General features: G+C 47.1%; 1 protein-coding gene across 5 annotated transcripts in view; it reads right to left on the bottom strand.

The window, feature by feature from the left end:
* Positions 1 to 13,117: 13,117 nt before the first annotated feature.
* The window catches only part of kcnh8 (potassium voltage-gated channel, subfamily H (eag-related), member 8), a 47,279-nt gene continuing 33,008 nt past the window's right edge, over positions 13,118 to 27,388 (bottom strand). For 3 of the 5 annotated variants that reach the window (XM_023809676.2, XM_023809675.2, XM_023809673.2), the window contains exons 8-16: positions 26,755 to 26,955; positions 25,675 to 25,874; positions 24,156 to 24,405; positions 23,154 to 23,368; positions 22,014 to 22,052; positions 18,276 to 18,526; positions 17,947 to 18,050; positions 17,689 to 17,780; positions 13,118 to 14,402 (exon numbers count right to left, since the gene is read on the bottom strand). In XM_023809676.2, the coding sequence (XP_023665444.1) occupies positions 13,974 to 14,402; positions 17,689 to 17,780; positions 17,947 to 18,050; positions 18,276 to 18,526; positions 22,014 to 22,052; positions 23,154 to 23,368; positions 24,156 to 24,405; positions 25,675 to 25,874; positions 26,755 to 26,955 (1,781 nt within the window). In that variant the 3' untranslated portion in view covers positions 13,118 to 13,973. The remainder of the gene's footprint in view (positions 14,403 to 17,688; positions 17,781 to 17,946; positions 18,051 to 18,275; positions 18,527 to 22,013; positions 22,053 to 23,153; positions 23,369 to 24,155; positions 24,406 to 25,674; positions 25,875 to 26,754; positions 26,956 to 27,388) is intronic. The other 2 variants (XM_023809677.2, XM_023809674.2) reach the window with 1 other exon arrangement.

The raw sequence follows: 27,388 nt of genomic DNA, 5'->3' as shown, positions 1-27,388 counted from the left end.
GCAATAATAATACAGTGAATGGTACCTCCTGCCAGGTGACCTCATCATGTATCAGCAGGGCCAGCCCTGGGTGTTCTGGCGCCCTCGGCGAGATTCTGCGCAACGCCCCATTTCGGGAGCACGGGGTATTTGGCTGGTAACTAGCTAGCTGGCATCTGTTTTACAAGTAAAGTAGTAAAATACTAAAACTAAGTGTAAATAACTGTAATGTCACGGAATACAACCAAAAATATTCCTTCTGTTTTTTTTTGTCACGTGCTCTTTTGCGCCCCCTAATCAAATGGCGCCCTACACGATCGCCGGCCGGCCCTGTATGTCAAATCTGTTTCTTAATCTTATCGTCATAAGAAAAGATTTCTTACAGGCAAACGTTTATTTGTTGTTCAAGCCGAGCTACCTGAGATAGGCTCCGCCCCCACGACTCTGACTAGAATAATTAATTGAAAGATTGATGAAAGGGTTGAAATTCAACCCGTTCATGCGTCCTGAGTACACTTTACACCGTATTCGATAGGGGGAGCGCTAACACTACTTTTTGCATTAATATAGTACGCTGTAAAACAGCATACATTGGATTAATGGGGAAATAATACATGAAATAGTAGTGCAATCCACGCTAGCTGTTCTGTTGAAACACAGCTTACTATTTAAAGTGTTTCTTTAATGTTTACACATGCCTGAATTGCAATTTTTACGTGCACTTTGTTTAACAGGGAAAAAAATGCTCTTACCCAGTGAAGTGAAAGAAAAAATGAGAATACATTATTTTGTACGGTTTAGAAGCGATTTTCTGAACGATTTGAAAGGCTAGAGAGCAAGAAATTGTACGCTTTTAGGCCTGTAAACTGTCTACTTGGAATAAACAGCTCTGCACATCTGTTCTTACGTAAGCAGCAGCTTTAAGGATAAGATGAGAGACTTTAGAAACCATCAGCAACATTATAAATTGAAAAAGCAGCTGCCAAACTTTCCAGAGAGCACGGTAAACACTGTTCTCCAGAAACTAGCGGTTGCATAACAAAGCATTGTTTTCCTTTCCGCAAAGGTGGTCATGAATGTTAATGCTGCGTGGCCACAATGTGTCACTTCATCGGTTACCTTTCGCTCCGTGACTTTGCATGCGCCTGCCTTTGTTTGATGTGGCACGGCACCGATCGGCCTGCTTTTCATTTTACATTTTGTTTGCTAGCCGATGATTGAGTCTGTACACATAATGCAGTCAGTTGCTCATCCCAAGCGTTGGGGCGGCACTGAAACCTTACCTGATTACAAATCCGCAAGCCACCAGAGTGCCAGTTGTCCCCTTGGCGCGTCTGACTGCTTTTGATTAGCGTCGCGGATGTAAATGAAAAAGGACAGAGCGAGATCCATAATTACGGAGCTTGAGAGTAATGATGACCAAGGGTTTCCTTAGCACCCGCTGCTGAGCTCAGGGGCTTGACAGACCTTTCCATCGTTATAGATATTAACTAGGATAATACAGCGAACCCGCTGGTGCATTTTATTACAATCGCGTGGGAGTAGAGAAGAGTAATTAATAAGATGAATTACAATTGCTTTAGCACTTTGGCTTTTTTTAATTGGAATCGTTTGTGTGCGAGGCAAAGAAATGTATAACGAGACGAAACGAGGAAACCTTTAATGAAGATTGAATCGGTGGCTTAGCTATAGAGCAGGCTTGTGTGGTGACAAAACTTATACACATAATTATTTTTTTTGACTGTAATTTGCCGCCCATGCCAAGCCTACGAAAGTTAGTAAATTTGTTTATAATGTATGTGGGTTTATAACATAAACATATAGATACATTGCCAGTTTATGAAAAACGATTCTTAGAGAGACTGGATCATACTGATGGTGGCCCGGAACTTCAAGCCTTCGAAACGTGTCAGCTTAATTGTCAAAGAGGCCTGACTGGCGCCAATGTCATATACTGTAGTGTTACTGGAGCTTTTTGGCTCTATTGTATTTCTGATATAGTGAGAGCTGAAAATTTTGGCGACCCAAAACACCAAAGCACAGAACCGGCCACAGGAAGAGATGATATTTCTATACAAATCGATATAAACCATGCATGTAGCCTATACTTATTTTCACAAATCCCATTGTCATATGCCTGAAATATTTAAAAATCGATTTCTCGTTTTCGCATCAGTCTCTTAATTCTACCAAATTTCTAACTAAGTCTCTCTGACTTCCTCCCCTTCTCCTGCAAGGAACCCCGTTCCTCGCATCCATTTTAAAATCCACAATCAACACCAAAAAATTACATTCTGTGTGTCTTCAGTGCCAGCCTCCTCTTCTAGAAGACTATAAACTGGGAATGCCGTGTGACATCAAAGCTTTGTCAGGACAGAAAGCACCACGGCAAAATATTCGATTTGCTCTTTCATCCAGTTAAATGCCTTTCGGGATTTAATATGATAAATAGCCGTTAAATGATTAGCGCGTTAGTGCTGCTCATTTTGAGGACCTGTACACTGAAAAAGCGGCACCTGCATGGTTTTGGCCTTGGAAACAGCGTAAAGTATTTATGAGACTGGGGCTAATGATGCTTTTGCAGCATAACAAGAGAACCAGCCAACTGTGTGTGTGTGTGTGTGTGTGTGTAAAGTCCTGGTGGTCATGGAGACCAAAGGAAATGTGACAGGCTGCCTGTTTAAACTGCAGCATCCGTAGGATGTTGTTCCCACGGTGGGGCATCTTGGCAACAATGGAATAAGTGGAATTAATGCAGTCGGGGGTGTTGGCCTGTCCGGCATCACCTCTGCCCGGACGCTCTGGCAGCGAGGGCCCAGCGTGCATCTGCTCTGTCCCTGTCTACCGAACCCCTGACTTGATGCAGATAGACAGTGGCGGCCCGTCGGCATGGGGTCTGCACTCCTGTCAAAGTGCCCAGGTGCATTATGGGTCAAGTCATAACTATGCCATTGTATGTTTCTGAATGCGGTGGTAATTTAGTCCATTTATGGGGTAGGTGAATGGATGGATGGATGGATGCAAGGATGGAAGTATAAAAACAAATAAAAAGTTTAAGAAATGCCTGGATAATAAATCCCAGCATGCACCTTTGTCCTCCAAGACGAAGTTAGAGAGCCGGACCCCCCCGGGGTCCATCATGTACTCAGTTGGATTATTATTAATGCAACCGGACCGACTTACATCTATATCAGAGACCACCTGCTTATCATAACACATTGCTGGGTCACGAAAGGCTGGAGCAGCTATTTAGCTGTGTAAACATGGCCAATTTAAGGGGAAAAGTGTCTACTGAGAAAATATGAGCGCGACCCAAAGGCTCCATTCAGGTCAATTAGACAAGGCAGCCCCCCCTCTTCCTGGCACCTCCGGCATTCCTGCTCCCCTCTCCTCCTCACAGCGGGAAGACCTCATCGTTAGGCCTACAGATCCTCGGCTCGTCGGCAGCGCTAACGAGGGAGCCGTGCGGATTGAGACGTCACGCACGAGGTGAATCGAGACCCGCGCCGCTTTAATATCCTCCGGGGCTTAATTACGCCGGCAGTTTCCATTTTCCGGCGGAGTGATTAGGAAGAAGCCACCCGCCTTTCCACACGCCTCGCTCTTCGCCGAGGAAGCAGCGCATACACACACCGCATTAAGTGGCGGGATCACGACAGAGTCACATGACCTGAACACGTCACATGAACACTTCATCATAGTCAGGGTAATTCCCCACTCCGGGTGGGAGCTGTGCCTTCCCCCCCCCCATCTCGGCCACTAAACAGCTCTCATCATATCACGTTTGAGGCCAAGATGTGATGCCATTGATCACCAGTGTCCTGAGGCTACAAAGATCAACATTTACACTCCCCCCCCCCCCCCCCTCCTGTACAGTCGGCACAACAGCAACCAATCAGAGAGCGGCTGTGGGTTTCATTATGTTGCCTGTGAAAGAGTCAGCTTGGTTTGAGAAACTGGGGGGTGGGATGAACTACGCAACACAGAACAATTATCCAGACAAACCAACAGGACACCAGTTTAGCTGGGAGGGGGGCAACTGAGGAGGGCATTTTGCAGCTTAGGCAGTGAGGGCTGAACGGCAGAAGAAGGTAGGAGAAAAACTGCAGAAGCCTGTGCAGCCACCTGCCTAACCCCCCCCCCCCCCACCCCCCATCAATGAAATAAAATATTAAACATGAAAAGCTGGACCCCATATGAAATCTTAAGCTTATTACACCATAAATCCACCATCTACTGGGTTCAAACATGCTTTTAAATGTGATCAACGCAGATGGAAATGGTCAGTTATCCATGAAATCCCTTGGCAATTTTTTTTACTTGTGTCCAACTGACTTTAAATGGATTTAAATCCAAATATCCATCTTCCAGCTGCTTACTGAGTATAGAGTCATGTGGCGGGGTGGGGTGGGGGGGGGCAGGAGTCCCCTGCCTCATGCCCTATACTGCCTGGGATAGGATTTCCAGAAATACCAAATCGAGAGTTCAATTCTGTTAAACACCTCAGTTTCCACGCCCCCGCCCCCCTCCCAGTGGACCCCTATCAGTCACATCGTTTTGTGCCGCTCTCCTGCTTCCTCCGTGCCCCCGTTTATCGACCGTTGTTGTTTTCCCTTCCTCGTCGTGTCAAGCAAGTCGATACAAAAACAGCTTTGGCTTCCCGCCGTAATAGATCACGCCGGCGTGTATCACAGGTACTCAGCCGTAATTACTGCCCGTACCGCGGCCCATTACCGCTTCAGGAGCTTCACGTGAGTGTAAACTGTGCGGCCGGTCAGGCGGCAGCGAATCCTATCGACTCGCCGACCCAGCAGTTAGCGGGTAATTACATTCGGCCCTTCCCACGTCTCCAGTCTGACATTTAGCGGAAATGAAGTACATTAAAATGTAGCAGGAGAGTTAGCTCAAAGCTGCAATTAGGGTCAGAGAAAAAGTGGTATTTAAATACATCCAACGCCTGAATGAGATTAGAAAGAAAAGCTGAATGCACCTTCTTAAATGTAGATTAATGCAGCATTTCAGGATCCTGAAATGCCACCTGAAATGCCACCTGAAATGTTGAAAGTAAACAATGTAACAAACCCAAAGTAATAATGTTTCTATTGACCCTCATTTATACTAGATGTATTGCTGCCTATCATTATAATGTCCAGACAGACTTCATCCACAGGCCTGTACCTCCACAAGTGTGTGCAACCCCTGGCAGCAATCTCAGATTTACTCAACATGCATGAACCACACATGACCCTGAACATGCCAGTCTCACTATGTTCACGTCGGGTGTGCCAGTCCTGAAAACGGGAACCACCTAAGACCGGCCCCAATTTCCAGTGAGACGCCGTCGTCGTTTAAATAAACTGCATAAGCTTTGGCGTAACCGCCGATGTTTCTATTTCCTTTCCCTGAAGATGGTCGAAAGGTGACAATAAAGAGTTTATTCAGACCACCAGTAAATAAATATTCAATAAAAGGTTAAAATAAAACAATCAGAAACTGACAGTTAAGCCCACTATGGACTGCAGGGCCCCCTATAGTGACAGGAGAAGATATTAGTGTCATAGTGGTGGTGCATGGCAAGGGTTTGCCCCCACGGTTGACAGCCGTTATCATCAGTCACCCCCCCGGTCAACTTTACCACCAGAACTCGGAGCGCCTCATACTTTCCGAGATGATACGAAGTGTAAAAAATTTGGGAGCCGCTGCTTAAGGTTATCTTCTCCCCTGTGGCATCTTATCCCACTTCTGCTACTGGGTAACAAGACTGCTGAGAGCAGCCCCCAGGGCAACCCCAAGCAGGGCATCTCTCACGAGGGCTGCAATGGCACCAGTCATGGTGGAAAACATTCAGCACAATGTTTGTGACATGCATATGTCTAGTTTTTTGTTTTTTGTCACGTATTACGTTTCTCGGTGATTCCGACATCGTTCACCTGCAATGCTGAGCATCGGAAAAGCTACGCAATTCCCAGCTTGGAGGTTCCCACACTCTCGAATCCCCACCCTCCACCACCTCTGCTGCACCACCCACAAGCTAATTTAGCTTCCCGCTGTCGCCGTGGCTCCAGTGATTGACGATCCTGGCCGAGAATCCGGCTCGTTTTAACAAGCGTGCGACACGCGCACAAAGCAATTTCGGCATCGTGAGATTTTATTTAGGGGCGAGTTATCTGCGAATCCCAGTGTGTCGTTACGTAAGATCGAGCTTTCGGGGAAGCATAAGGGAATCTTTTCTTATGTTCCAGACTTTTCATCTTCCTCCGTACACGCCACGTCTGCCGGGCCCGACTTCCTTTATTCATCAGAAAATTGTGAAAAATAAACATGTTCACTCAAGTCTTCCTTATCATTTTTTCCACCCCATTAGACGTGGCTCAGATTATTCCCGACTTTAAGGTTATATTCTCTCTGATTTAACTCTGTTTAAGAGCTACGGGACAGAAAAGCATTAAATGCCGCCATAATAAATCGCTGAGTCCACCAAGGTGGTCATCTTGTCTTGGTACCACTTAATATGACATGCTGTCAGCACATGGCATTAGGAACACTCTTGTTCTGCAGTGCCAGAGTAACCTGCCAGCCAAGCAAGCTGGCACACACCAATTTAGTATCCAATCTCTGCATCTGCGCTTAGACTTGACAGCTCTGTTTGCTAACTCTGGCATCGTATTGATGTATATCGCCACAGACACCATTACGGGACATGCTCATCTATCCATTACGAGTAGCCGCCGACCTGGGCAGGATCGCAGTGACCTGAAGCTTTTCCCAGGACCCAAATGGCGTAAGATGGAGTGTAGCCTCTCAGAGGGCCCACTCAGAAGCCAGCCACAATTTTGCCACACAACCCTGGGAAGTGCACACAAATATAGGCATAGATGGCAGAAGAGGGGAGGACTGAATTGGATGTGCAAGACTATGCTACACATCTGCCATGATAGATGATAGTAAGTGTAGCCCTAATGAACCAAGCAGGCTCACAGTTAGTCTGACCTCCACTGGATTCCCACTCAAATTTATTTATAAGTAAAGTCATCCTTGCTTTAGATTTCAAAATCCCCCACATCTACAGCATTTGTGGCTCACCTTTGTCCCATTCTGGTGTAAACTTCTATAAGACTTTCAGCTCATTTATTTATTAAATTAATCATTTGTTGAACTTTCCACAAATCGCAGTGTCGGCTAATCTGGGTGGTTGTTGAGCTGCTGTTCAGCTGGCCTTCTTTGGGAAGCATGGTCCCCACGATGGGAATCAGGTGGCTGGTTCAGGTGACACCCGCAATAAAACTGGAATGACTGACACTCGTCTCTTATTTCATGGTCAATGGTCTTCCAGTCCGGAATTCACACTTGATTGTTTTCAGTACTTCCTCCAAAACTGCTGCCCTTTTAATTTCGTGTCCCCGATTCATTTCGTTAACCCCTTTTCCACGCAGGCCCAGTAACCACATAAAGCACAAAGTGTCACCTCCACAGTCCTCAAGGACTGCATTACATCATCAACACTGAGCACTGTTACACAGCTGCAGGGAAACACGCATGCAGAATATGAATGCAGGGTATTTTAAGAATATTTAAGTGTTTCTTTAACTTTTTTTTTCTCTTATTCATGAATATTCATTAGAAACATGCCATTCAGTTTTTCCTTGTCTGCACTAAAGACCCTCTGTTGGATCTTAAAAATGTTTTTTATCCAAAAATACACCTTGCACAGTAACCTTTTAATGAATATTCACGAGGGTGCACTAATCCTGAGAGACATGATGGAGTTTAATTGGTGGGTTTAAGCGATCAGTGAAAAGTGTCAAACTACCACAAATTATATCACAATGATGAGCTACTGAATCAAGTACTTATTTTATCTTAGGCTGAGAATAAGGGGCGTTTATCAGTTAACGTCTATGTTTGAGGGGTGTTTTATGTGGGATTGTGTTTTTATTTAGGTACTTTGCTTCCACTGACCAACCACCTACTCGGAAGAAGTGAATATAGCACTCAAACACTTCCACAGAGGTTTCTCATACAGTTAGACGTTTTATACATACTGTCGCTGTCTGATGAAAGCGGCGTATGTCCACTTTTTGACTATTGTGGCTTTTAACCATAGATGAGATACGCCCAATTCTTCTCTGTCTACTGCTAGCATTTGAAATGATGTTTTACAAAATCATCTATTTAACTAGTATTTATGTTTGCATGCATGATGGTTGTTTGTATAGCTGCATAGCTATAGCTTCCATCATCGTTAATTGTGAATATAAAGCGAGATGAGTTATATTTGCCTCGCTGACAACAATCCGTTCATTTAAAAAAAGTCCATTTAAAACATTAAACTATATTCATTGGTGGCTGTCTAAAGATTTCTATTTGTAGTCTTTTTTTCATGCTCCTGAAATAATGAATTTTCGGAGCTACGTTGTTTTTTACGTTGGACAGCAATGGTATGTTTGTCGCGGTAAAAGTCTCAAGCCAGTAGCATGTTACAAGAGCAAAGCAATTTTGGGGAAGAAAGGAGATAAAACAGGACCGATGTATAACAGGGCTGCTGACAAACACCACAGAACCTAAACAGAAAGGAGGACAGAATAATACACAATAATAACTCACCCACAATCTCTCTCAGATGCTACTATAGTACACAGTGGATGGGAGATCGAGGATTTACAGCTGTGTGTACATGGGCAAAAATGTTGTGAACAAAATATACTCATCAAATTTGTTGTATCACAGTCCAAATGGACACCATCATTCACCCATCCATCCATTCTCCAGCTGTCTATCCATGTAAGGGTCAAAAGGACAGTTATTGGTTGTGCCTGACAGGGACCAAGTTGCAGCGGGGAGGGGGTTGGTGTGACTGGTGGACAGGAACATCAGGTCCAGGTGCTACCAGTCAGATGAACTGCTGGAACAATGAGAAGGTGACAGAAAACCTTCACAGCTTTGAGAGGGATGATGGAAAATATCAGGCTTGGTGGGGTAAACACATTTTCAGCCCTGTGTGTTTGTTTTAATGCGCGACGTCACCAACTTTTCGTTTATATTTTTTGCTACAACCGCTGGCAGTGTGGATGTAGAAGTTATTGTGTGGACAATTAGCATGACACCCACTGGCAGACACCCCCAGGGTCTGTAAATACGCTGCAGGTGACAGAGCAGGTTCATCATGTCAGGCCTAAGCACCGTCTGAGGGAGTCTAGGGGAAACGGGACAGAAAACAAGGCAGTTTGTGAACGAGGAGCCCCAACTTCCTGCTGGGATGAGTCAGTGATAACTCTGCTATGCTAATGAAGATGATGTAGATGTTTCCAAAAGAGACATCGAATGGGTGAAAAGTCAATGGCTGATTGTTATCTTGTATTCTATGGTAACACCGTCTATGAATGCCGTATCTATAGCCATGAACACATTCATAACACATTATAATGCATTCATAAAGCATTATAAACATGGCTATAATTATTTATAAAAAAGAGGCATAACACATTATAGCCATGTTTATTATGCATTATGAATGCTTTATGAAGCTCTCCTCTATAATGCACTATAGATCCCTTTATAATGCAGTATAAAGCATCCTTAATTCTTATAGAAATGATAATACGTATCGTATCACCCAGGAATGATCCTTGAGAGTGAAACTGAAATGTCTTAGGTGCTGTTCTGCCAAATAGCCAAACACAGTTTGACCTTGTAGATTATTTAATGTGGTACAAGGACAATTAAGGACCTGAGTTTGGAGAAAAAGGAGGTAGGAAGTACAGTTTTATTATACTGGTGATAGTATTCTGTGCTTGTAATGGCCATTGCGACCCAACATGGGGTCAAACCCCAGTAAATAATTTTGCATTTGCATACAAGGGAAATTTGGTTTGGGATGCTTGTAAAATCCGTACCCAAATACCACATAACATGAGCAACACCTGGAAGGTCTCCAAACAAAAACAATGACAATGCACAAATACACACATGGATTCAACTAATAAACACAAGTGAAAGGATTCTCTCATGGCGGCAGCATGTCATCAGACAGCATACATACTGTAAATGTACAGTAATATGGGTCATCAGACAGCATACATACTGTAAATGTACAGTAATATGGGTCATCAGGCAGCATACATACTGTAAATGTACAGTAATATTGGTCATCAGGCAGAATGCATACTGTAAATGTACAGTAATATGGGTCATCAGGCAGAATGCATACTGTAAATGTACAGTAATATGGGTCATCAGGCAGCATGCATACTGTAAATGTACAGTAATATGGGTCATCAGGCAGCATGCATACTGCTTTGAGATTATGAGAGGGCCTGACATAATGAGAGCCAAAGCACACACTCACTCAGAGTGTGTGTGTGTGTGGGGGGGGCACTGCGGTCCATTAGAGCTCAGTTATGTGTACCTAGGTTCTCTGTGCTCAAATCTAATCCCGTCTCATCTTGTTCAAGCTTATTGCTGCTGTAATGTGTGGTGTCCTATTGGTAGAAGTCCAGTCTGTACAACAGGTAGCACTGGACTAGGGTCACCACCTAATCCATGTCGGGGGGGGGCACTATGAGCTAGAACAGAGTTTGTAAACTGCCATTTCAATTAAAAAGACCTGAATTTCACTTTAGCACTGAGTTCTTGCTGTGTGCTGATTGGTCAGTCTCCTATAATCGTGCATGTGTCACTAATGTTAATGCAAAACAGCTGGATGAGTCTTTCAATCAAGGAAACAAACCAGTCAAAGCACAAGACGAACTGAACTATTTATACAAGCACAGGAGCCTTTCAATTTTAAAGTAGTGTGTGAAACCTGAAGTAGCTCATAGTGTCCCCTGACATGGATTAGGTGGTCACCCTACTTTGAATCAATACAGTTTGGAAAACACAGGCTGAGATGAAGAAGGGTTTGGTTGTGTCATTATGTCACGAACTGCATTTCTAAAGGCCAAAGGTCTGACAGAGGTTCACACCTTCAGGTGTGACAGGTAGCCACACCTTTTGGGAATTTTCATCTCCAACTGATCCGTGTCCAAGGACCCATATAGGAGTCCTGTCATGTTCCCTGGAACCAATTCCTTTCCATCCGCTTTTAACTGGGAAACAACATTTTCTAAATGATTTTTTTTTTCTGGACTTACATTAAATGAAACACATTTGAAAAACTATTTAGTAAAGTAGGACATCTTGTTCCACTGTACACTGCAAAGAGAAGGATAAACGCGCAGCATAATAAAGAAGCCCGGCCGTACAATTACTCAGCAATCCGGGGGAAACTGAATTGCAGAAATGTTGCCCATTTGAATGGGAATGGGTCACATGGCCCCCAATGGCAAGTTCGTGGTTAGAGATAAAAGGCAGAGGAAAGCTGAAGGCCGCCTCGATACGGTCCGCGCTCGTTACAAAGAGAGACTGCACGTTTTATTAAAATCCATTTTCCCTGAACCAAGATCACGGTGTTAGAAGGAGTGTTTGGGGAAGGAGCGGATACAGCAAATACGTCTCAGCCTGTTTCCCTTCAGAAACTATAAATGCACTTCATGACATGAATATATAAAAATATAAATCAGGATTTATATATCGAAGTAATAGGTGTCTATCCATCTTCCATCTTCTGGAGTGAAAATCTCTAATTTATGACCCCAGGTTACTGATAAGTAACCATCTCTGTCTTATATATTACCAAGTGATATATATCCTACATAAAGATATTGTAAGAATCCTAACAGCCTCACTAAGCAGCTTGTGTCAATCACTGTAGTATTACACATGGCACAGTTTAGAGTATGATTTCTGACTCATTAGTGGCCCTGTAATTTACCCTTGCTGAGCAATATTCCCAGCTAATTTAATACCCTCTTCATCTTTTACTATTAGTTGCTATGGCATCTCATCCACTTCCTGTCATGTGACTTTTCACAAGCCAATCAGGCTGCTGCTGATGGAGACACAATCCCTTCTTAAATCCCCCTTCAGACTTGCACCACCTGGATGGTCACACAACAGAACTGTCACAAGGATGGACGGAGATTTAACTTAATCTGAAGACACCGAAACATTTGCACAATGGCTGCGGGCAAACTGCTTGGGTGAGTGAGAATACAACCCCCCCCCCCCCCCTCCATGTCCTGAAATCCGACATAAACACTCCACAATGTATTTCCAGTTGGTTTCTGTATCGTTAAAAAAGTATTGTGAGCTGAATTCAGATGCCCTTCCATCCCGGCAGACAGCAAGGTGAACAGGACATAAGCGACAGTGGTGCAGCCTAATTAAAATTAAAATGTTTTGTAGCGGTACCATAAACAGGGCCTTAAATATACTGGCAGATGGCACACAATAGCACACACTGAGCAAAGTTACAGGCACCTGACACCTTGACAGCCCCAACCCTCTGCATCCGACTCCGCTCTAATTTAATGAGGGGACACGAAAGTAGAAACCATGAAATGAAACGTGAGTTAAATCGTACGCAAAGTGCAGCGCTGCTGAGCAGACCGGAGGAACTGGAGGAATGAAAAATGGATGAAGCGCTGAAGCCAAACAGCATGTTCCTTACAGGCACCTGGGGCCGGTAGAGCGCGGTTTCAGATAAAGCGGGAAACAAGAAGCCGGCGGCCGGCGGTCATTTGGAGAGCGGGGCCCATTGTCCGCGTTCAGAGCGCCCTAGATTGGACCGGCAGGTGGGCCTGGCCGCCAAGCAGCTGTCCACGCTCTTCTCGCGTGGCAGGAAGGGGCTCGCCTCCCCCCGTATCCCCTTGGATTAGGTGACGCTCTGTCCGTTGGCAGCTGTTGAGCCAGCTGTGCTCGGAGCAGGTGTTTGCGGCGAGACGAGAGGCGGACGGCCGTGAGAGAGAGAGACGGTAAACAGTGCGGAGTGACGGCAGCATTGCCTCCCCGAAAGCCCCGTCACTCATCAACCAGCACTAATAACCTCAGACATATAACAAACTCCACTATGACACTCTGCAATATTTAAAAGAAAAGATTCTGGCTGCAGGAAATGCAAATTTTTCCCCGTCTTCAGTATTTTCAAACCTTTTCTTCGTAGAGATGGTAAATCTCCAACCCAGAGCTGATATTTCTGACAAGGCAGGGTTTAAAACATCAACAGCCAAATAAATGAGCTGATCCGGAAGAGCGGTGGAGTTTCATATTTATTAGAATAATGCCATTTTGTCGCGGAATCTTAAAAATAAGAGAGAAGAATAGTTTTAGGGTGAGAGTGGCAGACACGGACCATGGCTCCGGTTTGGTCCATACTTTCCAGGAAAGTCATCCTGTGCGAAACAGGCTCAGAATCTGAAAAATCCGTCATCTAGGAGATGAGAAAATAAAGAGACCTTCTGCTTCGATGAATTCATTGCATATGAAGTATAAAAACGCTACCCCAGTAAGGAGTCATAGCTGCCCCCCATTTTGATCGTGGACATGTTACCCCCCCTCCCATACTAAAGGGGGGGGGGGGGGTAATTCCGGGAGGTCAGGACTGATGTACAGTCAATCTACAGAAGGTGGAATAAATCCTTTTGCTACGTTGTATGATTCAGAATCTACATCTAAATAAATGCCTGTTGTCCTTATAAAAATAGTAACTTCATTCCCAGCTTTTCTTGGCTATTAGATGCTTTCGCGAGGAGACACATGCTTCAGTTTTGTGTATCTACTGGCTGGATATTTTAGATGCTGGCATGCAGGGTGACGGCCCCATCATTGCAAAACAGCATGACCAACTACGGCAGGACCCCATCCGAATCCCCATCGCCATCCCAGAGAGCAGGCAATAAATCCCCCTCTGTTTCACCTCCAGGCAGTTTGCATGCGTCTGCCTGTGGTCGAGTGTCTCTACCATTTATAGCTACGTTGATGTTCCTCGGTCACATGCTTCCGCGGACATGCCTCTTTCCCGCAGACCGTGGATCTGTTCGGTTCAGGCCCACAGTGCAGTGTGATGACAGTAACAGGGCTCGAACCCGGAGCTAGGCCCTCACGTGGGAGGACTTCTACTAGGAGTCTGAAGCTGGGTCCTGGCTTGTGGACGCAGGCGCTCCGGGAGGTAAACGCCGTGGACTCTGACAGTGATCCGATGGAGGTCCCTCCGGGTTCCAGGAAACGGGAACACCAAGCAGGGTCCGGGAGGAAGGGCACGCAGGGGGAAGGTCGTAAGGGGAACGGAAAGGATCACCTGGCTGAGAGCGGGGGGGCGAGCGTGAGGCCGACGAGGGGCACAGGAGATGCCGGAAAGTTCCCTGTGTCGTCCCGTGGCCCGACTGGGTGCACTGTGCGCAGGACGGGGAATGCTGGACCCGGGCTGGGAGGCCGCCTGTGCAGTGACCGGGCCAGAACTGCAGAGCCTGGGGGGTGGAGATTGCCCTTTCCATCAGCAGTCTGAGGCCCCGTCCCAGCTCCGCCACCTCCTGTCCCAGGGTGCTGACCTGAACGAGAACACACAGAGGCACGACCTCAGGGCACGCCCTCAGGGCACGCCCTCAGGGCACGACCTCAGGGCACGACCTCAGGGCACCTTCAGGACCCTTCTGAGATACCACCAGGGGAAGTATGGAGAGTATCGTTATGGGGAGTCAGGTAGCTAGAAAGTGTGCTGATTCTCCCAGAAAATGTCACTGACAACAAATACAGTGGCACCTCGGTTCTCGAACTTAATCCATTCCAGACTCTGGATCGAATCCTAAAAAGTTCGAGTTCTGATCGAATTTTTCCCATAAGAAATAATGGAAAACCAATTAATTGGTTCCTGGCCCCCCAAAATTACACCTAAATATGTTTTTTTTTTTTAGCATTTAAACACAAAATGAACAAGATAAAACAAGAAGAGCATTTTTTTCTTGATGGCTTCCAAAACGATAAAGATCTTATCCCAACATTACCCCTGTCCTGCCCCGATTCCCCATGTGATCAGCTGTTTCTGGTTGTCATTAGTCCTCTGTATTAAGTCCGCGTTTCAGTTTGTTTCCCCAGTCCGGTCATTGGGTGCATTCGACTTGCTTACAGCGCTGGCTTATAGCAACGCATTCTGATCCTGACGCAATGCATTACGGTTAGATGCATTGCGACCTCTCACCTGGCTGCACAAACTGGAACCGCCTCCATGACGGCACACCTTTGCCCTTATTGGCTGAAGAATTTAGTTACACGCATGACGTTTGTATCCCATCCGATGCGTAATCTGCTATTTCTCCCGAATATCACGTAAAGCAGTGAGAACTGGTTTTCAGTTAATTTACCTGGTAAAATAAAGTTTAAATAAATTACATAAATGCTCTAATAGTACACGTAAGTTAGTGGTTTATTTATTGTTAGTTACTGTAATGTTGAGCTGCTTTATTTGGTTAATCGTCCAGTCTGTGAAGAAGGCATTCAAGTAAGAATTGCATTGTAGTATGACTCATTTCCTGGCGCGTACAATTTATATTAGGTCAGCGTTCACGGTTCGACTTCTGATATTCAGTTCGAGTTCTAGGTCAAACTGGTTTGTTCGACTTTCAAGAAATTCGAGTTCTAGTGAGTTCGAGAACCGAGGTACCACTGTACACGTTAAAACTGTGGTTAGTGATTGTTTCCTAAAACTTAAATTACTGCCCATCTCCGATTTGACTGAACTGTTTTTAAGCTCCTCCCAAGGTCTCTTTCCAAAAACAATCTGCCTTTGGCGGTCGCCGATCGGGTCACAGAACCGGAGATGTGCCAGCTAACGTTCCGGTCGGCGTGGATCATCGGGCCTATTCGGGACGCCGCGCGCACTACGGGACCTTGGCCAGCCCACCGTGATCGATGTCCGCCCCGGCGCTGGGAGCACCTGGAGGGCACAGGGTGGAGGCGTGTCGCAGGGGTGCCAGCTGGCTCCGTCGCCGAGAGGGCTCACGGCCATCCGTCACGTCACAGAAGAGGGAGCTTCCGCAGCCGCAAAGGGGCGACGCAGGACGGGAACACACGGCTCCGTCAGACCAGACTGGGCGTGGTTACCCTCCCCCCAACCTCCTCATTTTAGGGCTGCCACACATGCTGCCATATCTGCAAAATCAAAGGCTGTCCCTCCGGGCTGCTGCTCACGATCCCCATGTCTTCCGAGATTTTCACTCTGGTCCCTCTTAAATTATTCACGCAAACATAATTTCACCTCCCCCCCCTTCCCCTTATCCCTCCGCCACCGTTAAATGGTTAAAGGATGAAAGGGACGATAATCCGTCTTGTTTCCGAATCGCTGAGTGAATAAATAATGCAAAGGCCAAGAGATGAAAAAGAGCGGGTAGCTTTACAACCTGCCCGCGATGGCGGAGGACGGCCAGCAGGGGTCGCCAGAGAGCGGGCATGAACCCCCCGCATCATAATCACTTAACGAGGCACCTGGACGCCGCCCTCTAACAGGAAGCTCCCGGAGTGCGGGGGCGGCAGGCGGCCGTGATGCTGAAGGCCCAGACGGTACACCAGCGCCATGCCGAGAAAGGAAATGACATCATTATGTTTGCCCTGGAGCCGCCACGGGAGGCACGGCAGGGAACCTTCCCGTTCATTCACCTGAATCCAAGTGGTGCAGAAGCAGATGGACAGTTTCACAGATTTAGCTCATAATCACCTGCTTTGTAAACGTCACATAAGTGATATTTGTTTTATCGACAAACTTCACTGCGGCCCTGTATTGGATAAGCAGTTATGGAAAACTGACCTGAACCAGTGCACCACTGCATAACACATTTAATTTTAATTACATTTGCGAAACAGAGACACACTATAGGTTGGGTTGAGGTCAGGTGACCCGGGTTCTTATTCAGGTCGCATGTTTCTTATTTCAAAATAAAGGCCCCCAGACCCTGACACCCTGTAGAAGCCCTTCTGTAACACCCTCTTGTTTTCTCATGCGCGTTGTCCCTGTTAGGTGACAAAACGGCTGCTGCTTTTCACCCCCCACCCACCCACCCCAATTCTGTTACACTCGTCCCCAAATACAATCCCCAAGCTTTCCTCCCGTCCCGTGGCTCCGCTTGCCGCCCCACTTGGAGTGGAGTATCTGCCTTGAAAGATTTCTCTCTGGTCAGGGGAAAAACAGTAGCGACTAAAGTCCCAGGGTGACCCCGCTGACCTGCCGAGCGACAGGCCGCGCAGGTTCCAGCCAAATGGACGAGGACGAACGAGTGGACCGACGCTCCATCAGGGTAAAGACAGCCCCACGCAGATAATTCATGCTTTATGAAGGACTCCCCCCCCCCCCACTCCTTCACCCTCACAACCTCCACACCTGAGAGGAGGATTCTCCTGCATCCCCATGCTGGGAGCCAGCCGGTCCTCTCAGCGGTGTCCGCGCGCACAGACCAGAAGGCCGCCAGTACGGTTCGGGTGAAAAGGCGAGCCCCCGCGGGTGACTCATCTGATAACACGAGAAAAAAGATTCCCCCCGCCCCGTCACCTGCAGACTGTCAAATCCACTTCCTAAAAAACTGGACAAAAATCCCAGAGTTTCTGCCAGGCTCCTGGGGTGGGGAGGCTTTTTCCATTATGATTATTTTTTTAACACATACAACCCCCACCCCCACCCCCACCAAAGGGGGGTGTCAAAAGGTATTCTCGTTAGCCGTGATTTCGCTTTCAAAACGAAACGAATCTGGAATTCATTCCCTGCCCGGCTCCTTCTCCTCGGCTTGCCGCGGCCCCGAACCCCCGCGGTTTGTGGTGTCGCCCACAGCCCGCCGCGGCTGCCTTGCCTACCTCCCGGCTCAGCTGACGTAACTCTCCTTTCGTTTCCTCGACTTTCGCTGCCAGGTCCTCCGTGCTAACCATGCTAACCGTGCCAAAAATATCTGCAGTAAGAAAAAAAAACAAAACAAAACAAAAAAAACAGATCTTTTATGTGTAACATGTTACTTCGGAAACACATTAATGGATACTAGACACCTCTCAAATTCACAGGAATGGAGACAGAGCAAAAAAACAAAAGATCAAGTCTAACCAACGTGGTAAAATCACCTGTGGTTTGTGAAGGATTGGTAGTCGGGTGCTGTCGGCTTGGGGAGACCCTGAAGGCCGAGGAATCATCATCTCCATTGTTATCTTCTGTACCATCCACAATCCTGCACAGCAACACGGACAGACAGCGTGAACAACACTCCCTACCTGCTTCTAAATTCGGCTACGTGCTTCGTAGGCTGTTTCATGGTCCTCGAACTTCATTCTGAGCCTCCAATTAAATTTTTCTTATAGCACCCCCTAATGGCCACTGGTTGATAATACTCTGTGGACAAACTAGGCAGACAGTGACAGGAAGGACCACGTAGGGTAAGACGAAGGAACGTCACCTGGGGCTGAGATCTGAGGGGTCGAGGCCGTTGACATTGGAGTGGGGACCATTGGGATTCTTGGATGAGTTCCGGTTGTTCCTGTCCCAAGTCGGCTCCTGCCTATTGGAGGACATCCCCACACACGTATCCCTGTTCCTCTCTGTGTCCGGAGAGAGCGGAGTGGACTCGTCTTCCTCCTCATCCTCCTCCTGGTCCTCTATAATGGACGCGTAGCGCTTGATGATTCTCCCGTTGCCTTTCCCATCCATCTGGAGATGGAAATCAATGGCAGCTGTTCACAAACGGGATAAATGACCAACCAAGAAAGCTACATTCTGACACATAATTAAAAGTTTCTAAATAATAATGATAATGTAACCGACTATTTGTAAAGTTCTGCATCATGAAACATCCATTTTTAATAATTTCATCATTTCCAAATGGACATTCATTTATGATGCTTATGTCATATATCCATTCATCCGCCCATTGTCTATAACCGGTTATCCAGTACAGGGTCATGGTGAGCCAATCCCAGTCAGCATAGTAGCATCCTTGACAGGATTTCAGCTCATGACGAGGTACACGCTCACAGCAAGCAAGACACCGATCTGCCTGAAGCACGTGTCATATATGTACCTTAAGATGATTTCAGATTTTGAATGAAGCTGAATAAGGCAGTGGACCTGATTGAAAGCAGACTGTTAATGACACGGGGATCTGCGGCATAACTGTCAGTAATACTATGGGGGCGCTGTGTGGTTTCCCCCCCCTAACCCCAGATTGCTCCAGAGACTGACTGACCTGCTTTCTCAATTGTACATCATTTTGACTGAAAGTATAAATAAATGAAATGTAAATGTACTACGCATAATATCACCTATGAATACACAAAGGACTGAAATACCATCCATCTTCCGTAATGGCTTGTCTAATACAAGGTCAGCATAGAGTGTATCTTAGAATGCACAGGGCGGCAATACGATTCCTCTGATTTACATCAGTGGGTAATTATAACTGGCATGTGCTGTGATTAAATGTAAAATCAAGGACCCACATCTGCCTACAGAGGAGAACTTTCCAGAAATGCTGAGCTGAGGCATCATAGGGTCCCTCTGACCAGCCAGAGTCGCGAGGCAGCAGTGACACGGGCATTTAACGGGCTGGATCGTGTTCCACTGCAGTGACCTTTAGGATTGCTGGACAGTCAGGAAGGCAAACATAACCAGGGGAGACAGGGTGTGGGCTTGGCCAGGACCACGTCAACCGCCGGGCAAGAACGAAAGCTGCATTAACGAGCGATGAAAAGGTTCTTGGAAAAAAATGTGCGAAAATACTAATTTTTTTAGAAGCTGAGAAGCCCTGGCGGTTAACTGGTAGGATTTGGAAATTTGGAAGTTTGTGGAATAACAAAATGTTTTGCAATTTATAGGATGTATGGAGTGATATTGCAGCTTATTGGGTAACACTCCGGCAGGGTTGTGGGTGCGATTCCTGGTTATTTCCTTTTCTGTGTGGATTTTTATGCCCATTTTCTCCTGCAGTTACAAAATATGCACTTTGATCAACTGGTGTCTCTAAACTGACCTTCCTGTGTGAGCCTGTGCCTTGCGAGGGGCGGGCGTCCTGCCTGGGTGTGCCCTGTCTGGGTGTGTCCTGTCTGGGTGTGCCCTGCGTGGGGCGGGCGTCCTGTCTGGGTGTGCCCTGTCTGGGTGTGCCCTGCGTGGGGCGGGCGTCCTGTCTGGGTGTGCCCTGCGTGGGGCGGGCGTCCTGCCTGGGTGTGCCCTGTCTGGGTGTGCCCTGTCTGGGTGTGCCCTGCGTGGGGCGGGCGTCCTGCCTGGGTGTGCCCTGTCTGGGTGTGCCCTGCGTGGGGCGGGCGTCCTGTCTGGGTGTGCCCTGCGTGGGGCGGGCGTCCTGCCTGGGTGTGCCCTGCCTGGGTGTGCCCTGTCTGGGTGTCCCTGTCTGGGTGTGCCCTGCGTGGGGCGGGCGTCCTGTCTGGGTGTGCCCTGTCTGGGTGTGCCCTGTCTGGATGTCCCTGTCTGGGTGTGCCCTGTCTGGGTGTGCCCTGCCTGGGTGTCCCTGTTTTAGGTAAGTTATTCATCTTGTAGTAAAAGGCCTTGAGGCAATGAAGTAATACGCATCAAATATTGCAACAATGAGGAGAAGTTTTCAACATCTCAAAATGTTCTCATATTTCAGACCCTTCAAAATAGCCCCCTTTGGCTTAGATGACAGCATTGCAGACTCTTGGCATTCTTTCAGCAGCTTCCTGATGTAGCCACCTGGAATGCCTCTCCAACAGTCCTGAAGAAGGTTCCACAAGTTATGGCCACAAGTTGGCTACCGTGTCCTTATGCTTCAATCCAACTCATCCCAAAGCAGCTCTATAGGGTTTAGGTTGGGGGGGGAGGGTTGTGGGGGCCAGATCATCTGTCACAGCACTCCCTCTCTTTCCTGTTCACCAGATAATATAGTAATTAGATAACCTCGTGATGTGCTTAGGGTCATTGAAAAACAAATGATTTTCAGTGGGCGTATCAGGACTTTTCCCTGGTACTGTTTGTACATAACATACATTTCCATGAAAATACATTAAATTGTATTAGTTTTTGACGTTTCTTCAGAACTGAGCTCTGATCTGTACTAGCTGATTAAGAACATGCGGAAACAGTTGCTTTATATATCGCTCCATAATTTCAGCATAAAATGGTTTTCATTTTTTCCCTTTTGAATAATGGATGATCCCTTTAGAGCAGAGGATAATTCAGCGCAAAAATTATAATGGCGTTTACGCTCACTTTAAATATTCTCTCCACTTCATCTCTCTCCTGTTTCAATTTCCACAATTAAGTCTTTAACAGGGAACATCCTTGTCTGTTAGGGCTGCTTTTGGCTCTGATCTTATTGGTCTTCGAGTAGGCAATGATGTAATCACTACTGTAAATATACTATATGGTGTTTTTAATGAATGGACATATTTCATGCAAAAATACATTAATTTATGCTGCATGTTTCGATTACCCATAACTGCTTATCCAGCCACAATGACATTTCCCATTATGCTTTTATGCAAAGTGATTTAAAGTAGGAGAAAAGGTTCCAATTTTTGTATGTTCCCTGAGATTCGAACCCACAACCTTTGCATTGTCAGGATAAGGACCTGCTTGTTGAGACACAGGAGCAATGAGCCTAAACCCAACCCCAGGAAGCACATGAGCCTAAACCCTACCCCAGGAAGCACATGAGCCTAAACCCAACCCCAGGAAGCACATGAGCCTAAACCCTACCCCAGGAAGTACATGAGCCTAAACCCAACCCCAGGAAGCACATGAGCCTAAACCCTACCCCAGGAAGCACATGAGCCTAAACCCAACCCCAGGAAGCACATGAGCCTAAACCCAACCCCAGGAAGCACATGAGCCTAAACCCTACCCCAGGAAGCACATGAGCCTAAACCCTACCCCAGGATGCACATGAGCCTAAACCCTACCCCAGGAAGCACAGGGCATCAGGTAGGGACAGGCCTCCGGTCAGTTCCAAGGTATACCCATACGCAAAATCAAACAATTTGGGTGATTTAGGGAGACAGAGTCACCTGACCGCATGTTTTTGGGTTGGGGGGGCAGAAACTGAAGCAGCCACAGTCTGACCCCCAGCCCCAGGGGTGTGAGGTGACACCGCCCCTCACAGAGCCGCCCTTATATGGAAGCATGATGATGAAAACCCAGCTGGACCCAGCCGCTTTGTTGTCCGTACCTGGGGCAGTGAGGCTTTGCTTGACCATCTCGACATCACCTGCAGCAAAATCGACATTTCATCATAAATCAGAACTGCAGCCTCTTTAACCGGCGCTGACATCTTACTGGGCGGCGTGTTTATCGTGACACTCACATCACGTAAAAGACATGCGTGGGACGAAAAATACTTTTACCGTGCAGATTTTAAAATGACTATATATACTTAAAGCGCCTATTCACAGGTGGAAAAAGATGGCTGTATTTCCGAAGGGATTAATTTGACAAGGATGTGTCAAGTCTCTTCCTGGCTGCCGATTCACTTTGCACATTTCAGGCTGCTTAGGAATTATATGAAAGCACTTCATTCCAAACAAGGTCAAAAAGCTGGACCACTTTGGGGGAAAAACATAAGCAGCAGCTCCACAGCAGAGGAGGACATGGTGGACAGTTAGGGGGGGTCCCCAGTCTCAATTGGCTGTCATTTCCCAGAAACCAAAATGAATTTATACATATGTTTGTGGAGCCCTAGGCAAGCGTCACCACCAGCGCCGCCCCCCCCAAGACAAAACAAAATCAGTTTGCTAAGTCGGCACCCAACCAGAAGATACCAATCAGAAGATGGCCACTGCCTATGTCACCTGATGGGTTAACCAGCACTGCCATACAAAGACAAAATGCAGAAACCACATATTTTTATCAAAACTAAATTAAATAGAAATTGGGTCTATTTTATCTTGTGACAAAAAATCTTGATATTGAATAAGTACAACAGCATTTGCTTACTTACTACACCAGCCATGTAGTAAAATAATCGTTGAATGCCCCCCCATACCCCCCTTTCCCCTCCGAGAGGTGGGTAATTCGGGTCCAGAGAGTAAAAATCCAGACTAAGATTTTGTTTCAACCAACCAGTGGCGTACTCTGTACCTGTGACTCTATATGCTGAACTGGCGGGTTGAAACAAAATCTTGGTCTGGTTTTACTCTCTGGATCTGAACTACCCACCACTGTGGGACCTGTATTACCCAAACGGATGGACAGTCAAAAACTCTGAAGCCGTTTTTTCTCATTTTCAGGGTCAGTGTGGTTACGGCGCTTTGACTTTGCGGAGCAGCCAACATCTACACAACTGCAGACAATGGGGGGAAATGATACTTGCGTGGCTCTCGTGCCCCTCCCGCAGATTGTAGGTAAGGTCCCGTTGGATGTCCTGCACGAAGCGGTGTGAGTACTCAGGGTACAGGTCCAGCACCTCATAGAGGCCCTTCAGGCTGATGCACTGCAGGTCACAGTAGGTCAGGGCCTTGACATCCGCGTTGGTCTTGATAACCCGGTCATCGACGGCCATGTTTGCTCCAATCAGGTCACCTTTTCCTGGAAAGGAGATTTTATTTTTTAAGAATGTTCAGCCGGAGATACAGAAATACCCAGTCTGGGTTCTTCAGAGTCACCTGTTCTTCACCGCGGGCACCCTCTTACAAAACGACGCTATTTGCTAAGCCGGTAGCAGTGACCCCTCGTGGTGCTACGTTCGCGCCCTTCCATAGGCCGCCTGCTGTGGATGCTCTTTGACAAGCCCGGAGGCGACGGCGCTTTTAGGCTGCAGAGGATCTCCGGCAGAATCGACCAGAGTCAGGATGACCTTCTCGCGCAGCTCTCTGTGGAGCTCCAGCACACTGGGAGGCACCGTTAGCCATCATGATTCGCGGCACCCTCCTGGAAAAACCACGGCCATATGCCAGTGCACAATTTCTCGGTTCTGGCTTGTATGAAACACTTTACAGAATCTGTAAGATTAAGGTGAAATTCACAGGACCGCAATCATTTAATATATCTAAGAAATAATTTTAGAAAAAAAGAAAAAACACAAATACATCCAATCCATCCAACTCTACACAGTCATGGTGAGTCTGGAGCCTATCCCAGAATGCACAGGGAAGGAGCACCCTGGACAGGTTTCCCATCCATCGCAGCCATATGGACAAATAACATAATAAAAACCAGACCGCTACAGCACGCCCAGGAAAACAGACCTACTTGAACAGATTGTATAGTCTGTAATTACATTTTTAGACAAGCTTACAATCACATCAATGAACCCCTCCCCGTTCCCCAAACTGCCCCCCCTACCCCAGGCCAAGGTGCAGCGCCCCCTCCCTACCCAAGATGGCCAGCACCATGCCGCCCTTCAGCACCTCCATGGAGCCCGAGCAGACGAAGAAGATGGCCTGCAGGGCATCGCCCTGCCGTAGGAGGTACTCGCCCGGGGCACAGAAGGACGTCTTGATGTGGAGCGAGAGGGAGCGCAGACACCCCCTGCTGGCCGAGGCGAACAGCGACAACTGGAGGATCTCCTTGTTCAGGTGCATGGTGATGTCGGAGCGCAGCTCGTCGGGGAAGTCTTTCAGTAGCTGAGTATATCGATAAAAAATGCACCAGTGAGGACACCCCCCCCCAACTCCGTCCATATGACACGTCTCACACTCACGCCTGTTTCGGTTGTATTTTACGTAGCAGACACTTCTGTTTTCAGAAAGCAGGATCAACCAATGGGAGAGCAAATTTCCAAAACTTACTTAGTCTATATTTTGTTGCTACAGTATCAGGAACCAAAACTCACTCAGTGCTCATGTGACGCAACGAAGATCGTAGATTTCCAAAGCTCCAAAAAAAGTCCACAAAAGTGTGAGGGAGCTCAGCGCCTTTGCTCGATGGCCCCACAGTGACATCACTCTACAAACCCAGGGATTTGAACTGGTAACAGCATCCTAACCCACTGAGCCACACACAGCTACCCAGCAAACTCCGCCTGGGCCAGAATGGAACCAGTTGCCTAAGATGGCCTGGCTTTACACCTCTACAGTCCTTCCAGCTTAGCCATCATCGGAGGAGAGCTTATGAAAAAGGAAGAAAACTTGTGAAATCTGCAACAACGGCAAACTTCAGTAATATCACTGTGGGAGTCACAGGAACAGCACCACAACACAGGAACAGCACCACAACACAGGAACAGCACCACAAACATGCTGGCCTGCTTCTTAATAACTGATATGAACTGATATTAACTGATGTCCCTAATCCAGTCCATCGGGGGTTGATACACGACATGTCCTTGGAGTCAAGGTCGTCCTTGCTGAGTGCCTCTGCGGAGAGGGCTCTCGCTGCCTCAGGAGAAGGCTATTGATCTGTCGCCAGGACTCGTGCTTTCTTCATAAAGGAACTTGTGGAGAGGAACGATCCCTAATAGGCTTCACACTGTAAACAGAGCCACTGATAAATGAACTCCGCCTGTGTTTTAATGTTCTCTTCCACCGGGGATCAATAATTCAGCTTGAAACTCGCTTCGACGTGCCAGCAGGTCCTCGAGTCGGGAGGCAGACGCTTACGGTTACATGCGGAGATTCGGGGCTACGCCGCCAAACACGTTATCAGACGGGGATCTTATATCGCTTATATCTTATATCAAAAATAGATATACTTTAATCTAGAAAGCACCAAATCTGTCAAATTATATGATCAATGATTCAAATAACCCAGCTTGGCCGTAATCAAGATTCATATTCATAATTCATCATACGTTTGAATGATATTCAACTTTAAACTCTTTCAACCCCGATGTGATCAGCACTGGCGGCGCTGAAGGTGAAATGGGGCAAGGTCGGAGGAACGGCGGGGGGCACCTCGTTGGAGTCGATGCCATGGTTGACGGACCAGGTGGTCTGGAAGTACTCCAGCATGCGCTGCTTGAGCTGCTGGGGCAGGTGGTGCACCCTGATGAAGTCCTTCAGGTCCTTGGTGCGCGTGTGGTAGAGAGACCAGCGAGAGTACATGCGCTGGATGATGGCCGTCACGTTGCCGAACACCAGGGCGTGCATCAGCGCTGCGGGTGGGGGGGGCGGGAGGGAGGGGTAGGGGGGCTGTTAGTCTCATGAGAGGACTTCCCCCAAACACCCTCTAGCTCCTCTGCTGGCCAACGGTAAATCCTACTGGGTTGGTTTCAATCACATATTTCAGATCTGCCAAATTCATGAGGAATCATAAACAAACTCAGTGCCGATCAGCCCATCAGGCTAAGAAAGGGGGCCGCTTAGGGCACCATATTCTAAGGGGACCCTTCGTAAGTCTCGGACAGGGGGTGGCAGCAGAGAAGCCTGCCTGGGACAATTCAACCGGTACTGGGTGTGAGAGCAAGTACAGCAGAATTCATGGATAATTCATGGATAATTCATGTACCCTGTGCTTTCATAAACATTTCACAACAAGCGCTCCACCAGGAAAAAGCTGGCACGCGCCTACTCGTGTCCTTAAACACCTATTCACGGCTGTATTCATGCATGTTTCACGGCGGCGAAAAGTCACTAAACATTAAACATTGTGAATGCCTTATGAAGCTCTCATCTGTAGTGCACTGTAGTTGCCTTTATAATGCAGTACAAAGCATCTTTAATGCTTATACTGACCATCATAATGCATTATAAAGGTATCTATAGTGCATTACAGATGAGAGCTACTTAATGCATTCATAATGCACAATACACATGGCTATAATGTGTTATGCCTTTTGATAAATGTTTATAGCCATGGTTATAATGCTTTATGAATGCATTATTATTTGTTATGAATGTATTTCTAAATTACTAAAAACATGGCCTTAAGTGAAGTTTAACCTTTAGGTCTAAAAATACAGGTAGGAGTGATAGATGGATATTTTCATGGTGGTGATATTGAAGTGTGTTATTCCTGACAGATGTTCTCCTGACCTCCGATCAGCATGGTGCAGATGGAGAAGATCTTCTCAGCGTCAGTGTTGGCCGACACGTTGCCGAAGCCCACGCTGGTGAGGCTGCTGAGCGTGAAGTAGAGCGAGGCGATGTAGACGCTGCGCAGAGAGGGCCCCGCCGTGCCGTTGGCCCCGCCCTCATACGGCGCCTCCAGCCGCTTCCCTAGCTCGTGCAGCCAGCCTGCCAGTCAATCAGCAACGGGGACAAGGTGGGCTGGGGAAAGAGGAGCACTCCCGTACTCTGCCTCCAGGTGGCGCTAAAAGGCGAAAGGTTTGGCGGCCTTGCTTTTGCGCCCCAAAACAGAATCGATACACAGCACAAAGGGGGAGAGCCAGGGAGCTGGGCAGCGAGAGAGGGAACATTCCCCAATAGCCAGCAAAACCTCGTTCCACTCAAGCTACTTTTAATCCTAGATGATGAGTTTCCTTTATGCAAATGAGGCTGCCAATTTCAGACTAAGCAACAGAGGGTTTGTCCTCCTGCACGGGTTCAGCTGAAACCACGGTGGGGAATCTACAGGGTCAAGAAAGTATTCATGAATCTACAGGCCAAGAAAGTATTCATGAATCTACAGGCCAAGAAAGTATTCATGAATCTACAGGCCAAGAAAGTA

The sequence above is a fragment of the Paramormyrops kingsleyae genome, chromosome 23, assembly GCF_048594095.1.
Source record: "Paramormyrops kingsleyae isolate MSU_618 chromosome 23, PKINGS_0.4, whole genome shotgun sequence".
NCBI classification, from domain to species: domain Eukaryota; kingdom Metazoa; phylum Chordata; class Actinopteri; order Osteoglossiformes; family Mormyridae; genus Paramormyrops; species Paramormyrops kingsleyae.
The sequence above is the reverse complement of the archived record's forward strand: the minus strand, read 5'-3'. Positions and strand labels throughout refer to the sequence as shown.